General features: G+C 36.2%; 1 protein-coding gene across 1 annotated transcript in view; it reads right to left on the bottom strand.

The window, feature by feature from the left end:
- Positions 1-17582, bottom strand: part of Med (Smad/Smad4 homolog Medea) — a 278163-nt gene that overhangs the window by 203736 nt on the left and 56845 nt on the right. Inside the window, exon 4 of the mRNA XM_090413229.1 lies at positions 9883-10175. Coding sequence (XP_090269355.1) covers positions 9883-10119 — 237 coding nt within the window. The 5' untranslated portion in view covers positions 10120-10175. The remainder of the gene's footprint in view (positions 1-9882; positions 10176-17582) is intronic.

The raw sequence follows: 17582 nt of genomic DNA, 5'->3' as shown, positions 1-17582 counted from the left end.
GTGATGTGGGTTGTTGAGGTCTAGAAATGAAGTCAGCATTCTAATTCATCCCAAAGGTGTTCTATAGGATTCAGGTCAGGGCTCTTGGCCGGCCAGTCCATTTCTGGAATGTTATTGTCCACAAACCATACCCTCACAGACCTTGCTTTATGGCAGGTAGCAATGTCGTGATGATACAGACAAAAGTCATCACCGAAGAGATCTTCTACCGTAGACAGTATGCAATGGGTCAAAATGTCCTTGTACCCTTCCGCATTTAGATTTCCATGTAGTGTTACGAGAGGACCAAGTCAATTACATGACAAACACCCCACACTGTAACGCCACCTCCTCCAAATTTCACTGTTGGCACTATGAATGCTTGCAGGAATCGTTCTACAGGCATTTGCCACACCCAGATCCTACCATTGGACTGCCACAAGGTAAAGCGTGATTCATCACTCCAAATCAAACATTTCCAGTTGTCCACTGTTCAGTAGTATCACTCTTTACACCATTGCAGGTGGCACAGCATTCACAGGAGAAATATTTGGTTTATGGGCAACTGCTCGACCATGGAACCCAATTCCTCTTAACTCTCAACACACAGTCATGGTGCTGGTTGGACAGTTAGTAGCACTGCGGAACTCCCAGGTGATTGTTTCGCTCGATGTCTGGCGATTTCCACGAACCACCTTCTTCAACACTCAAGGGTTCCTGTCTGTCATTAAACGCAGCCTACCCGACCATGGTTTTGTTGTAGTTGTGCCTTCATGTTTCCACTTCACAATCACATCACCAACTTTTGACTTGGGCAACTTGAGGAAGGTTGAAAGACAGATTTCTTACTGATGTGGCAATCAATAACTAGTACACATTCGAAGTCACTGAGCTCCCTTGACCTACCCATTCTGCTAGTACTTCTTATCACTGAACAACACACATCTCCATGCCTCCTCTTATACCAGTAAGCGAAGTCGTAGTGACATCTGAAGTCAGTTTATGAATTATAGAGTGGTGTCCGGATACTTCTGATCAGATAGTGTATATTCTGACTACTCCAACACCGACTCTGGTTGGAAAGGTCTCAGGTCAATAATTTTCTGGATTCTAAAAGGAACAGAGTTAAAAGTCATTGCACCAACTGGATTGAACTCTTGTGTAAATTACTTAACACTCAGTGTAAAAACAATCTTTTTAAAGAAATGAAAAAAGATAAATAATAACAAGGCTATGGGTTCTAACCTTCTTAACTCATGCGGAGCACATTTTATTTATCTAATCTGTATGCTAATTATAAATGCTAGAACAGTCATTACTTAGATTTCTTATAGACTCCCAGTTGAAAGCATTAAGGATGAAATTAGGTGTTGTGGAGGATATCAGGAAAAAAAAAAAAGAAAATACTTAATGAATAAAATATATAAAGTAATTCCATGACTTCATAAATTTTTAAATCTAAAAATTCAATGTAAACAACAGTGGTGGCTATTTTAAGCATAACTAGTTTTTTTTTTTTTTTTAAATTATATGATGGTAGTAACAGCATTATGATAGCAATGATACTAAGCAAACTGCCATCATTAGGTCTGTCCCAGGACTTTTGTAGTTGGATTGCCAGCTTTCTGTTTGGATGCACATTGAGTGTGATGGTTCCCTATCCGCTCACCATTCAACTAATGCTGGGGTTCCACAAGGTTCTGTCCTCTCACCAACCCTCCTACTGCTATATATCAATGACCTACTTCAGTTGACCTCCAACCCAATACACAGTTTTGCAGATGACAGCACATTACACCTCCTCGCTTTCATTTGATATACCCCACCCTACACCTCAACCTACAGAGTATCAACCTCCACCCTCAATTCCGATCTCCAAGCCATCCTCCAGTGGGGTTCGGATAACCTCATAAATTTCAATGCTAATAAAACCCAGTTCTATCATATTTCCCATAAAAAAGAATCATTTTTCTCCAAGTATTCTTTTTGACAATACCCAAACTTCCAGACAGTTTGAGATTTCTCTTCTTGGAATTACCCTCACATCAAACCTCTCCTGGCATAAACGTATCATAACCATTGCATCCTCAGCTTCAAAAAAACTAGGATTTCTCTTTCATTCAAGATGTTACTTCACCTCTGAACAGCTGTTAACATTATACAAATCCACCAAGGTATTGAATACTGCTCCCACATATGGAGGTGGGGCACCTAAAAGCTCCCTCAAAATGCTTGACTCAATACAGAGGAGAGCAATTAGACTTATTAATGACCCATCTCTTAACAACTCACTCCCCCTCAACTTTCACACAGAGGTTTGGTTTCTGCAATATGTATATTCTACAAATATTTCCATCAGAAATAAAATCAATAATTTCTCCACTCAGTACGAAGCTCACTGGAACACGTGCAGCTGCTGCTCAACATCCCTACACAGTACACCAAGAAACAAACAGAACAAGTTTCTTTTCCTCTTCCTCCATTCCTGCAACTGCTGCACTGTGAAACAGTTTTCCCCCACCGTTGTGTTTCCCAATGAATACAATTTAAGTCATTTAAATCAAATGTAAACAAGTTCCTCCTTATCCAACCCACTCCCCATACATGATACTAATGTACTATAGGTTGATCAACCAACCCCTTGTGTATGGGCACAACATTAAAAATAAAAAAAAAACTGATAATGCTATAGAATAAGCATAAAGAGCAACAGTATTATGATAGCAGTAATTTTTATAATTTCCTCTGTCTCCAGCTCTCCTTTCTCTCACTCCTAAAATCCCTCCTCTCCTGTTCAACTCCTAACATTTTATCATCATCATCAAATTCCTGCCATGTAATACTATCCTGTATATCAAGGGGTGTACAGGATAGTACTACATGAAAAATTTACATCATTACTAACTTCCTATCTACAATTTTCCTCCAAATCAGTCTGTTACTTGTCAAGGCTCTAACATTACCAGATCTTATATTTCTATCGTCTAAGGCACTTTGTACCGTATCAATCCACCTATATCTTCGTCTTTCTCTTGGTGGTTTTCCTGCCAACTTGGCAGAAAACACTTGTTTTGTTAATCTTTCCTGGCCTATTCTGTTTAAGTGACCATACCACCTGAGATTAGCTCTGCTAAAGCATTCCTGGATGCTGACAATTTCTCAGGACTCTCATATCTGCGGTCTCTAGTATTTGGTCAAATGTTTTACTTCTGACCCAGTTCTCAGATCTATAAGTTAAAACTGGTTTGAACACTGTCCTATATACAGCTAATTTAGTGTTCCAACTAATTTCTCTCTTATTCCATATGAATTTGTTCAATTGACTTCCTACCATACCAGCTTTGTTGATTCTGTTGTCTATTTCCATATTTAATTTACCATCTTCACTAAAAATCGTGCTTAAATAGCTGAAATATTTTACTTGTTCCACAGGTTCTCCATTCACAACACAGTTGACAAATTTTCATTGTCTTTGTCTTTTTATTGCTCACCTTCATATCATATCTATTACAACAGCTATTCAATTTAGTCAGAGAATCTTGCAGACTTGTAGCGGATTTATTTAGAAGTATAACATCATCCGCATAAAGCAAAGAGCTGACATTAACATCTCCAATTTTGATATCATGTTTAATACCACTTTCCTTCATAATGTGATCGATATAGATAATGAATAACAGAGGGGATAATGTACATCCTTGTCTCACACCAGCTTTAACATTAAACCATCTTCCTGTACATCCTTCAATTCTACCTGCTGACTTACAACTCAAATAAAGACTAGGTGTTGCTTGATATAATGCCCCATTGACACCATATAACTGTATCATATTGAATAGCTTCTCTCTTGGCATCTTGTCATATGCCTTTTCCAAATCAACAAAACTTAAATACAGATCTTTGTTATATTCCCATGCTTTCTCGACTATTTGTCGTAAAGTGAAGATCTGATCCTGACAACCTCTATTTGGCCTGAATCCAGCTTGTTCTTCACCAAGCTTTTCTTCCACAATTCTTCTCAACCGTTTCTCAAGTATACTTGCATAGATCTTGCCAGGAACACTCAGTAGGGAAATACCTCTGTAATTCTCACATTCAGTTTTATTTCCCTTTTTATATATGGGTACTATGAGAGCTCTACTCCAATCATCGGGAATTCGTCCCTCTGTCCAGGCATTCTGAACTATGCAGTGCAGCCACTGTAAGACTTTTATACCACCATACTTCAGCATTTTTGGTCGAATATCATCTATTCCTGCTGCCTTTCCACATTTCAAGCCTTTGATGGCTTTTTCTACTTCAAGTATGGATATGTATTCCTGACTGCATGCCTGGTCAGTGTTTTTTTTATCACTGTGCTGTCATCACTGCTTGTTTCATTTAGCAAATTTTCAAAGTAATTACTCCATACTTCAAGGATATCTTTTTCTCCTGTTTTCATGTCACCTTTATCATCTTTAACTCCTTTTACAGCACTCTCTCCTCATACCTAAGCTTCTTCAACAACCTCCAGAATATTTTGCCACCTTCCTGATATTTATTTTCTATGTTCTTGCCAAAGTCCTCCCATGACTTTTGTTTAGCTTTCTTATATTTGTCTCTGTATTCTCTAAGAGCACAAGCTGACTTATTTGACAGGAACTTTTGATATGCTTTCTTCTTTTCCTTCACTGCCTCTTTAACTGCCTGTGTCCACCACGAGTTCTAATTTTTCTATCCTTGCAGACAACTTCACCACATGCCTCTCTCTAGCTGAATCAATCAGGGTTTTCTTCAAGGCTTCCCATTGAATCTCCAAGGTTTGTTTCCTGTTCTCAAACTCTTTCATTTTTCCTTCAATAATCTTTGTGTATTTTAGTCTACAGTTCACATCTGAGAGCAGCACAACTTTTATTCGCTTTAAAACTTTCTTACATGTCATTCTTTTCAATATGAAATTCAATTTTATCCTGCTCAAGACTAATAGTGATCACTTCCAATTTCAAATCCTCTGTACACTCTGTTGTCCTGCACCAGGGAGAAAACATCACTATCAACAAGAACATAATCAATGAGACTTTTCTTTTTCCTTGCCTCTCTCCATGTGAATTTGTGCACATTTTTATGTTGGAACATGGTGTTAGTAATAACCAGTCCATGTCCTGAGCAGAAATCCAACAGGTATTTGCCATTATTAGCTTTGCTCTTTTCTCCAAATTTTCCCAAAACATTTTTGTATGTCTGACAATAACTTCATACTCTGCTATTTAGATCCCCAACAAGGACCAACTTTTCCTTTTTCATTGTGTCAGTAGCTTTCTCTAGAGCCTCAAAAAATTCCTCCACTTCTACCTTAGTAGAACCTTCTGTGGGATCATAGGCACAAATAAGTCTCATTGTCCAGTTCCCCATTCTCATATTTGCCTAAATCACTCTACTTGACACTGCCTGCCATTCAAGAAGATGAGCCTCATATTTTGTGTTGAATACTATGGCTACTTCTTCTTTTCCTTGATTGTCATTGCCTGAATATAACATTTGGTATTTATTGCTCAGAAAGATCTCACCAGTTTTTGTCTTTTTTGTTTCAGTCACCCGTATTATGTCGATCTGGTACTTATCTAATTCCTCAGCTAGCTCCATATCTTTGCCATTCAGGCTTCTTACGTTGATAGTACCGATCTTTAACTCTGGTGATGTTGAGTTGGGGTTTGTTTTCAGATTTGTTCCAGTAGCTGACTTTTCGCTGTTCGCCCTGGTTCCCTGGCGAAAACAACAGGGGCCTTGTTTAACCGGGCGATGCCCCAGCCGGCATGAAATTTTGTCATTTTGTATTTTCGTTTAACCAATGGGAATACAATTTGGTCAGCTAAATCCCAAATTTCCAGCCCATCCTCATTCATTCAGTATCCAGGTAGATACCCAACAGGGTGCACCACGAGAAGGTGAGGATGGGACATTAGGTCAGAGCCCTGGTCGGTTCTCCGCATTCCTTTAAAGGCTATGTGGAGGTCTCCTCTCAGTTTTACAGCTTTTATAAAGCCCAAATTCATTTGACCTTAGAATATTTTCACATTTGGGGTGGTGCACCCAAAACATCTCTAAAAATTCTTGATTGAATGTGGAAATGAGCAATCCACCTAACAGGTGATTCTTCTTTCAAAGACTTGTTCAGTCACTTTCTCATAAGTTTCTGACATGCTTTTTAAACAGTACTTGCACAAGCATTGTTCCCCTGAGGAACAATGCTCATGAAAGGTCATGCTAAAGTAACTCCCTGTGAAGTGTGGCTTCTCCATTAAAATGCCACTCAGTCACTGCACTGAGTGCAATAAAAATATACACATTTATATCATGCAAAACAATAATATCACATTTAGGAGATGTAGGGAGAGGTTCTTCCCTGAAATTTTTTTGTTAAAAGTTTTGAAGATATGTAAAAAATAACTGTTTCAAATATTAAAAAACAATGCATAAAAGCTGATTAAAATGTATACTTGGTTTATAAATGGCATTCACTGCCCACTGATTGGAATAATGCTTTTGATTTGAAAGACCTGGTGCAAATCTCATTTAAGAAAATGAAAAAAATATTAATAAGGGATTTTCAAGTGAAGGCACATTAGTCTACATCATAGATGTGATAAAGTTTTTTTCCTAGAAACTTGTCTCTCCCCAGTCCCTTTACAAAAAGACAAAGCAGACTACAGAGATGGGATGTGGGTTAGAATCCAGGTGCCAAATAGATCTGTTATGTGTTGCTTTAAGAGACCTAGACCTATTGTTTTGGGTCATGTTTCAAATCAAAATTTGACTAAGATGTGTGCACTGTACAACTTAAAAATCAGTTGATCTACTGATGGTAGGAATGTGACAAAGCATTTTGCTAAGCATGTATCTTGCAACTTCAAAAGTATATGCATATTCATGTTTTTGCCATAATGCTAGTGTTTTTGTGGAAAATTAGGCTTTCATTTATTATTATTTCACAGCAATTTCACCATAGAACTATTGATTTTACTCTTTAAAATGTATGAAAAGAGAAGTTCTAGTGCTGGTAATGTTTCTAATTCTAAAAATAAGAAAGGTGTAACAAAGGCCATAAAGACTGATGTAACTAATCACTCTGAAAGAAGGTTAAAAAGGCAACCTCTATCAGTCAAGCCTTGGCTTGGCTGACATAAAAAAAAAAAAAAATGCAAGCATTAAGAAGAATATTAAAAGCAACAGCAATAGCTCGCTGCTAATCAATGGTGATAGCAGTGAGCAGGACTTACTGTTCACGTTGAAAACTTTTTGATGATATGGATTCAGGTTCAAAATCAACATCACATGCCTTTCAGTTTAATTGAAGAAAATGCAAGAAAATTCAAGAAAAAAACTGGAGTTTTCTTGAGCATCTCAACTAAGAGCAGGAAAGCATTCCAATATAGAATCTTTAATGCTGGTGGAGGTTTGTTTGCTAGATATGAAATGAGGACTAATTTATAAAGTATCAAGGTTAGTGGTTAATCTAGTTCAGATGAAGAGACAGCTTGTACTTTTCAAAAAAAAAAAAAAAAAAAAACTAAATTTATCGAGGAATGTAAGTATTGTTTGTCAACTTTTTAATGTGAATGAAACTGGGCTGTACTGAAAGAAAATGCCATCTAAAATGTATGCTGAAATAGAGGACTGATCATTACCAGGTCACAAAGCCAACACGTGTCTGGCAACCCTTTGATGATTTACACTCAAACATCAAAGTCATGTATTTATCCTCCACCACAACATTCATTCTGCAATCAATGGATTAGGGAGTTACTGCATCTTTTAAAGTTTATTATCTCAGGTGGTATCAGTCAAGAATGGGAGAGGAAAGATTAGCAAAACAAGTGTTCTCTGCCAGGTTGGCAGGAAAAAGACCCGACCCAGAGGAAGACCAAGATATAGGTGGATTGATATAGTAAAAGTGCTTTAGAAGATAGAAATATAAGATCTGATAATATTGGAGTCTTGACAGGTAACAGACTGATTTGGAGGAAAATTGTAGATAGGAATTTAGTAATGATATAATTGCTCATGTAGTCCTATCATATCCTGTACACCCCTTGAGGGTATATATATATATATCAGGAATTTGATGATGATGATATCTCCGAAGAACATATGTTCATGCCATTAGCATAACAGATGGGGCACACTCAGGGAGTTTTGGAAAACTTAATATTTATCATGCAGTGATGTTACTTCTGGAACAAGGTAAAGCAAGCTAATTTTATGGGGATGTGGAGAATGCATGTGCTCAGAAAATTGTGCCTTGATTTGATTACTGAACCCCAAGAATTTTCAAAACTGTTTTTAATGGTGACTAAAAATGTAAAAATAGATAATAAAACACTCAACACTGAAGTTACAAAAGAGAAATGTGAAGGAAGTGCTATTCAAGTGCTGATGACCAAAGTGATACAAGAAGCTTTTTAACATTTATAGTGAGTCATGAATTTGATTTTTAGAAAATGAACCTGACCACAAATGCAGCACTTTTGTGATCTGAGGAATAATAAAGTGATATAGTTATTACAGGGAATTTTACCAGCAAAAGGAGAAAGTAGTTCAACCTTTGTTGAACATTATCTAATAATGCAATGGAAACCTGAACTTGTGGAGGAACCCTAGGAGTAACACCTGTTTGCTTATATATTTGCTGTCCATCTAAACAGTAAAAAATATGAACTTTAAATAAATTTTAATTTCTTTTCATCAGTAATTTCTCCTTTTGTTGTTAAATAATTAATCAGAAGCTATTTAATGTAAATACAGTAATGATTAGAAGTTGAAAGTTTATTTTTCACTTGGTTAGACTATAATAAATTTAGTTTAATCCTTTATCCAAGTGTGAGCAAGATAACATTACTCCTATCTCAGTATCTCCCATAATGCAAAACACATCTCCTTGCGGATATGTCTAATGGTATGCATTAAGGGAAGGGCCACTAACCAGACTAGTTTCGACCCTTATTGAGGTCTCTTCAGCAGGAGCCAGGCCCAAGTGGAGATACCAGGCAGAAGCATTAGCAAGGTCATCTCTACTTATAGGAGTTGCCAAACGGTGTGCAACCTTTTTAATTTGCCCGGTGTTGTACCACCTTACCCCAGTCCTGAAGGTACTTTCAGGTGCAAACTTTGTTTGCTCACACTTTGATAAAGCATTAAACTAAATTTATTATAGTCTAACCAAGTGAAAAATAAACTTTTAACATCTTTCTCTACATCCAGAGTAATTTATTAAAAAGGTGGCACACCATTTGGCAACTCCTATAGGTAGAGATGACCTTGCTAATGCTTCTGCCTGGTATCTCCACTTGGGCCTGGCTCCCACTGGAGAGACCTCAATAAAGGTCGAAACTAGTCTGGGTAGTGGCCCTTCCCTTAATGCATAACATTAGACATATCCGCAAGGAGATGTGTTTTGCATCATGGGAGATACTGAGATAGGAGTGATGTTAGCTTGTTCCACCTTTGCAACGAGTTACCCGGTGTTGTACCACCTTACCCCAGTCCTGAAGATACTTTCAGGTGCAAACTTTGTTTGCTCACACTTAGATAAAGGATTAAACTAAATTTATTACAGTAATGATTAGAATAAAAATATGAGGTATTTTTTACTTGTCTGTTTAATCTTTAATATAAGTAACACCCACAAAGTGACTTATTAGAAGAGAACAAAAAATTAGACAATAATTAAGCATGGAAATATTAAATAATGAATTTAATTTTTAATTAACAGTGCAGCAAAAAAAATATGATTTGACCTACAATTCAACTATCAGGAACCTACTCTGTGTTGTAAGTATGAGGATTGTCTGTATTTTAATACTATTTTGCATTCTCAAGCTCACAAAGAAATGTATGTAATCAGGAAAAGTAATTAAGTTCACTTACTTGTAATCTACCATCTAATGTCCTCTGAATAGTGACACATTTGCTAGGATGAGCACCATTTGTGGTAATGGCTGTTATTAAGCTGTCTAATTCATCTCGCTTTTCTTTCAGTTTTTTCACTAAACTTTCAATGGCTCTTTTTGCAAAACTTTCAGATTCACCTCCTTGTCGATGACACATTAGACTATGTACAATACTAAGACAGGCATCGGCAGATGTTGGGGCACTTGCTGTCATCTTGTTATTACCTTAGCTACAGGTTGTAGCTATATAATTTGAATGCCTAAATTTTACTAAAAAATTTACACCAAAATCAAGATAATAAATCTATATAATATAAACTTCTAATTATTTCTCTAACTAAAATTATTAACATAATACAGTATTTATTATAACTCTAAATATATATGTGTGAAGCATAGAGAGAAAGCACTTGACATGTTTAATATTTTATTTGTACAAGATGAGCATTATAGACATGTATGGAAAAATGCACAGAAGAACATCATCCAGTGATTTTTATCCACTATGGAAAGTAGATATTTGTTACTGGTATGGAGATAGTGGGAAGAAGGAGAACTACAATTATACACCATGGCTATTTCACCCTAACTGGACTCAGCACGCTGTGGAGCAGGGTGCAAATATGGCTACTTTTTCCAAATGTGCAAAGGGATCTGTTTTAAACTACCATCATTCTGGGTGTGGTTTTTTTCGAGTTTATCTATATCATTTATTAATCAAAAATCTATGTGCATGTTATTAGTTTTTATGAGTGGCACACAGAGCATGTCAAAACTTACAGGATTTGTAGAAAGTGCTGCAATGAAATTTTTTTCTTTCTTTCTCTTTTCAAGTGTAGTGTAGTTTGTATTTTCCATAATATTGTTCATATTCCATGGATCCCAGTAATAAACACTGGAAAAACAAATATACAGGTCTTATATTAACAAATAATGTGAATATACCAAGAAAAGTGAAAGTAAATATACCAAGAAAGTGACATATTTCAAGAGATATTTTGGTAATTATTATTATTATTATTACAATAGTGTCTCCTTAGAGTCAGAAAGTTCATTGCGAGAGACCCTGCATTGACATACTAACTATTATTCATGCAATACTTGTCACTACTCCTTAAACTCATTTGCAGATGAAGCACTAACAACTATCTCTGGCAATTCATTTCACACATTCATCACCCTCGAACCAAAAAATCTAGTCCTAACACCCAGGAATGATCCCTTGTTCTCTCCCTTCTTGCACTGCACAGAAAAAAACTCATCAGTATCAATCCTATAAAACTCCTTTAATAACTTAAATGCTTCTAATCGTATCTCTTCTCTTACACCTATCAGCTAGTTTCTGGAGTCCACAGACCATCAATCTTTTCTCATAAGAAACGTTCCACAGACTTGCAACAATCTGTCACTTGCTTCAGGATACTCTCCACTATTTCTTCATCACTAAGGAATACAGGTGATCAGATCTGTGTGCAATAGTCCAGATGTGGCCTTATTAATGTCCTATAAATTGGAACAATAACTTCCCTATCTCTGCTTGTCAGTGTATTCTTCAATAACAATGTAATTTGATGCTGTTTTGTGCCTCTTTATGCCCTCTAAGCTTAATTCTCTGCCCACAATAACAACTAAGTCCCTTGCTTCGTCAACATCTTGCAGTTCAATTCCATTAATATAATACACAGCATGTGATTGCATCCTCCTGAAGTGTAATCACCTTACACTTAGTAAAGATAAACTGACAGCCATTTACCTTTGTTCATACTGACAGCATATTTAAGTCATCTGCAAGATATCTACATCACTTTCGTTGACTATCGTTCTTCCCAATTTTGCATCATCGGTAAACAAGTGGATATTTCTTGTCAAATTATTTCCAGTATCATTAATGTACAAATTAAACAACAGACGACCAAGAACTGAGTCCTGAGATACACCACTAGTCAACTACCCTCTCCTGGACTCAGTTCCTCCATAAACCACTCTTTGATATCTGTCCATTAGCCACCCTCTAATCCAAATCACCAGCTTTGGATCCATTTCCATTTGCTCCAATTCATGCAACAGAGTTCCATGTGAAATCCTGTTAAATGCCTTTGCAAAGTCCAGCAGTATCACTAAGGATTTCCTTTATCCAACTGCACAGTTACTAAGAAAAGACCTACCCTTTGCAAAACCCTTATAAAGCATTATATTTCTGTCCATCTAGTCCTGAATTCTAATTTTTATCAATTTCTCCAAAACCTTAACCATCACTCCTGGTATACTAATTGGCCTATAATTTGCTATTTCTGTCTTGGAGCTTTCCTTATGCAGTGGAATTATTTTCCCCTCTTTCTAATCTATTGGAACTCTACCAGAACTGAGACTTAAATTAAACAGCTTGATCAGAGGAGGTGCTAATTCTCTTGAACATTCACATAACACATGGGCCAATATGCCATCTAACCCTATGGCAGTGTTAGCATTAAAGTTGTGTAATATACTAAGAACCTCTATTTCTTCTATCTCTAGACTCTCATTGGATATTTTTTAAAGCCATCCTTTCACATTGGACTTATCAGTTAGCTTCCTCTCATAATTAGCTTTTTCCTTCCTTACCACACAAATCACCCTCCTTGCCTGCACCTTGTACTGCTCATGGGTATGTTGATCACCTTTTTCTTTATACTTCCTCCACAACCATATCTTCATCTGCAACTCCTGCTTAATAATACTATTCATCCATCTTACTCCTACTATTGTTACTATGTTGTTCGTCCTGCTTTCATAGGATTCTAAGTACAGAGAATCATATTGTGATTGAGACCACAACTATCAAAGAACTTAATTTTTCTTCTATTTACAAATCACACTATACAACAGTTCATGAAATACATCTAAAAAACACACACACACCACAACAATTTAATTACTAAAATTTGGCAGGTATTATTTCAAGTGGTTCTGTTTGCTTTTTCTACTGCACATATATGCAGATGATGATGGGTATATATATATATATATATATATATATATATATATATATATATACACCCATTAGCAGCCTTATAAAATCAATTTTATATACTGACTGAACTGCTACTTCTTGATGAAATTATTTTGCATGATATGACAATACTCAACTTCTTTTGTAAAAAAATGAAAAGTGTTTTTTTCTATGAAATTCAGTGGAGTATCCCAAGCCCCAGCACCCTTTTCTGAATAATTTTTCTGGCTACACTTTCTTCTACATCATCTGAATTTGATCTCTACTGATGTTGTAAATATGATATAGCTTTGATGCATGTTTTTTTTTTTTTTAGATTAGAGATCAGGCCAGAAGAATGATGTGTGAATTACTGTTGCTTTGGTATACTGTTTAAAATGTAATATAGCTTGTCTCTCTCTCTCTGCGCGTGTGTGTAAATATATATATATATATTAGGGTTATCAAGTAATTTTATAAACTTGGTAATTTTACTCCTAATCCCAAGTAAGCAAACAGTTACGTTTGCGACTGAACGTAGTTCAAGTCTAAAGGTGGTGTAACACCAGGGCAACTCATTGTAAAGGTGGGTAAAGCTCTGATCACTATTCTTAGTATTTTCCATAATGTAAAGCACATCTCACTAAGAATAGTGAGATGTGCTTTACATCTCACTGCAATACATTATGGGTGGGGTCACTATTTAGGGTCTAGCTACTCACTGAGGAGGCCTCAAAAAAGGTTGAAACCGGTCTGGGTAGTGACCCCACCCATACTGCAATACATTATGGGTGGGGTCACTACCCAGACCGGTTTCAACCTTTTTTGAGGTCTCCTCAGTGAGTAGCTAGACCCTAAATAGTGACCCCGCCCAATATGTATTGCAGTATACATCTCTTAGTGAGATGTGCTTTACATTATGGAAAATACTAAGAATAGTGATTAGAGGTTTACTCACCTTTACAATGAGTTGCCCTGATGTTGCACCACCTTTAGACTTGAACTACGTACGTTCAGGCACAAACTTAACTGTTTGCTTACTTGGGATTAGGAGTAAAATAACTAAGTTTATAAAATTACTTGGTAACCTTAATATACATTATTCCCAAGGTAAAAAAACTTATTTACATCTATATCTCCTCCAGAGATTCTTATTGAAAATAAAAACACCTGTAGCAACTTGTATAGGCAAAGTTGATAAAGCTCTGTATTACTAAAACCTTGGTGTTTAGGGTCTAGCTACTCACTGAGGAGACCTCAAAAAAGGTTGAAACTGGTCTGGGTAGTGACCCCACCCATTATGTATTGCTGTATACATCTCTTAGTGAGATGTGCTTTACATTATGGAAAATACTAAGAATAGTGATCAGAGCTTTACCCACCTTTACAATGAGTTGCCCTGATGTTGCACCACCTTTAGACTTGAACTACATTCAGATGCAAACTTAACTGTTTGCTTACTTGGGATTAGGAGTAAAATAACTAAGTTTATAAAATTACTTGGTAACCCTAATATACATTATTCCTTATACATTATATAAGATAAAAAACTTATTTACACACACACACGTGTGTGTGTGTCACTATCACAAAGTAAGGTCTGTTCAAAATTTACCACCAAATAAGATATGGAAGAGGGATGACACAAGTGTGGTAGCACAGAGTGATTCGTTAGGTAGTTGTTGTGACCATTTTACTTTTGTTCTATTATAATTTGTTGTCTTCTACAAATAATTTATAATGAGTGCTGTGGTAAAAAGTCATGCCAATTGTGAGGTTTGTGGTGCAATATGGTTTTTGTTGGCAAAAAACAACAGTGCTAAGAAATTCACAAATGATTGTGTAAGGTTTATGGGTCTAACATAATGAGTGACAGTAAGGTTAGGCAATGGTGTCATTTTCACCAAATCTGTCACCACACTTGGCCAACCACTGTGATCATCATGAACATTGTTGCACTCTTTTAAAAGCAAATGACACATTTATCTAACCTTACTGTTACTTGTTATGTTAGTCCTGTAAACCCTATACAGTTGTCAGTGAATTTCTGCAGCATTGTTGTTTTCTGCTAACAAAAACCGTATAGCACCACAAACCTTACAACTGGAAGGATTTTTTTTAATCACAGCACTCATATTATTCATAGAAGATAACAAATTATAACAGAATGAAAATGGTACACAGCTAGCTAATGAGTCACTATGCTACCAAGCATGCACTATCCCCTCTCCCATATCTTATTTGGCAGTAAATTTGGAACAGACCTTACTTTCTTCAGATGTTGACCATAATATGAAGGTCAAAATGTCATGAAATTGAAGTAATTATTCTTAACACAATTGTAGTCTACGTAATTTTATGGAAATGAATGATGATTACCATGTAACATTAAAAGAAAGGATCAAAATGACTATGTTTTGGGATAAAACCAATACAAGATAGTCTTTGGTTGGATAAGTCCCAAAGTAGCAAGATCTGCAGAAAAGGTTGATCAATTTATTCAGGGAAGCATGTGGTGAAGGTTTTTTTTTTTTTTTTTTTTTTTTTTTTTTTTTTTTTTATAAAGAGAGAGAGAGAGATCAAAACTTCCTAGCAGACTCAAGGAGTTCAAGAGGCAGTACAAAAGAAATCATATCAAAAGTTAAATCAGCAGGGGTCCACAAAAATACACAGTAAAACAAATAAAGGTACAGACAAGGTAGCTAAAAAAAATTCATAGGAAGGTTTAAGAAAGAATACAGAAGATAAATATCATAGGGGTGGAAGTCAGTGCAACCGTGTCTGGGTGAAATGGTTGTGAGAAGGGAACTGACAGAGTTGAAAGAGGTGTTGTGATAGGATGCCATTTTGCAGAACTATTCTGTTCAGTGATTGTAAGGTGCTACAAAGGATAATATGTATAAACCCCACCATTTGTCAGTGAACACGTTGAATGCAGAGTTTTCTGGACATCAACTAGAACATGAATCTGCACAAAAACATTCAGAACTGAGGTTCACAACATTATGCATATATATATATATATTTTAAAAAAAAAAAAAAAAAAAAAAAAAAAAAAAGAATTGAATGACAAACCGAGAGAAATGTAAAAAACAGTTTATTAGTACTACACAACTAGTTCCAGCTTTTTAACAGCCTTCATCAGGTGCACATTAGAAAAGAAATAACCATTAAACATGGAGGAAAAAACTGTAAATCACGGGAAGTAAATGTATATATGTAACGTTAAAACATTGAAGTCAACGTATTCAAAGCTGTTCCCTTGTTGGCTACATTGTTAGATGTGTGCGTGCGTATAGCATCTTGTAAGTGCCAGTATTTGATCACAGCAGAATGACAGTCTGAAAGGTTGTAGCTTAGGTTGTTGTTTAGATGTACAGGGTTGAGAATGATTTCCTTAGATTCTATAATCTTCCTTTCCAATTCGTCATGGCAAATGGAAAATGTTGTTAGATTTGTCCCAAAGGATTGTATGGCTATGGTTTTCTTCATCAGAATTGGCCGAAAACAGAACATGGCTAAATAAAGCACTGGCACGTGTTCTCTTGTAAGTGATGTCTCTCTTGTGCTCCTCAATGTGTAAATCGATTGACTTATCTGTTTGACCAAAGTAAGGAATATTACAGTCACACCAGATCTGATAAACACCAGGATATTTAAGATTATGATGACTAGGTTTTGGATGGCTGACTAGAGAACGGATTTTTGGAAGAGGAGTAAATAAAGTTCTTATGTTGTATTTTTTAAGAACTTTGGCTAATTTGGGAGAAACAGAGCTTATGTATGGTATAGAGATATTGCCTTTTACATTATTCGTCTCTTCATTATGGCGACCAGGAGGATTAAATAGGAATTTTTTAGTAATTTTTTGAGAATATCCATTTAGTTGAAAAGTAGATCTAAGAAAATTGATTTCTTTATGAAGTCCAATCGGGTCATCAAGACGAGAGCAAGCTCTATGTCTCAAAGTAGAAATTATTCCAAATTTCAGAGGAGGATAATGATAATGTTTTCGGCCAGTTCTGATGAAGAAACCCATAGCCATACAATCCTTTAGGACAAATCTAACATTTTCTGTTGCCATGACGAATCGGAAAGGAAGATAATAAAATCTAAGAAAATCATCCTCAACCCTGTACATCTAAACAACAACCTAAGCTACAACCTTTCAGACTGTCATTCTGCTGTGATCAAATACTGGCGCTCACGAGATGCTACACGCATGCACACGTCTAACAATGTAGCCAATGAGGGAACAGCTTTGAATACGTTGACTTCAACATTTTAACGTTAAATATATATATTTACTTTCCGTGATGTTTACAGTTTTTTTCTCCATGTTTAATGGTTATTTCTTTTATAATGTGCACCTCACGAAGGCTGTTAAAAAGCTGAAACTAGTTGTGTAGTACTAATAAACTGTTTTTTCCATTTCTCTCAGTTTAAGTCATTCAATTCTTTTTAAACATATGTATAACAACCGAGTAAATCAATCTTCATACACACACACTGAAGTACCTTTGAATTAAGGATAGCTACCTAGTAATTTGCTGAATGCCCCCCCCCCCTCTGGCGCTGATAATGGTCACCACATGATGAGGCAAGGGGCTCCAAAAGTTTGCGAAAATGTTTCACAGGTATGGTGACCCATGTATCCTTCAGAGCTGTCCACAATTCGCTCAAGTTCAACAGTGATGAGATATGGGCCC

This window comes from Typopeltis vanoorti, chromosome 23, assembly GCF_054136105.1.
Source record: "Typopeltis vanoorti isolate ZY-2024b chromosome 23, IOZ_Tvanoo_1.0, whole genome shotgun sequence".
Classification (NCBI taxonomy): Eukaryota; Metazoa; Arthropoda; class Arachnida; order Uropygi; family Thelyphonidae; genus Typopeltis; species Typopeltis vanoorti.
Note: the sequence above shows the minus strand (reverse complement) of the source record. Positions and strands in the feature narration are given on the sequence as shown.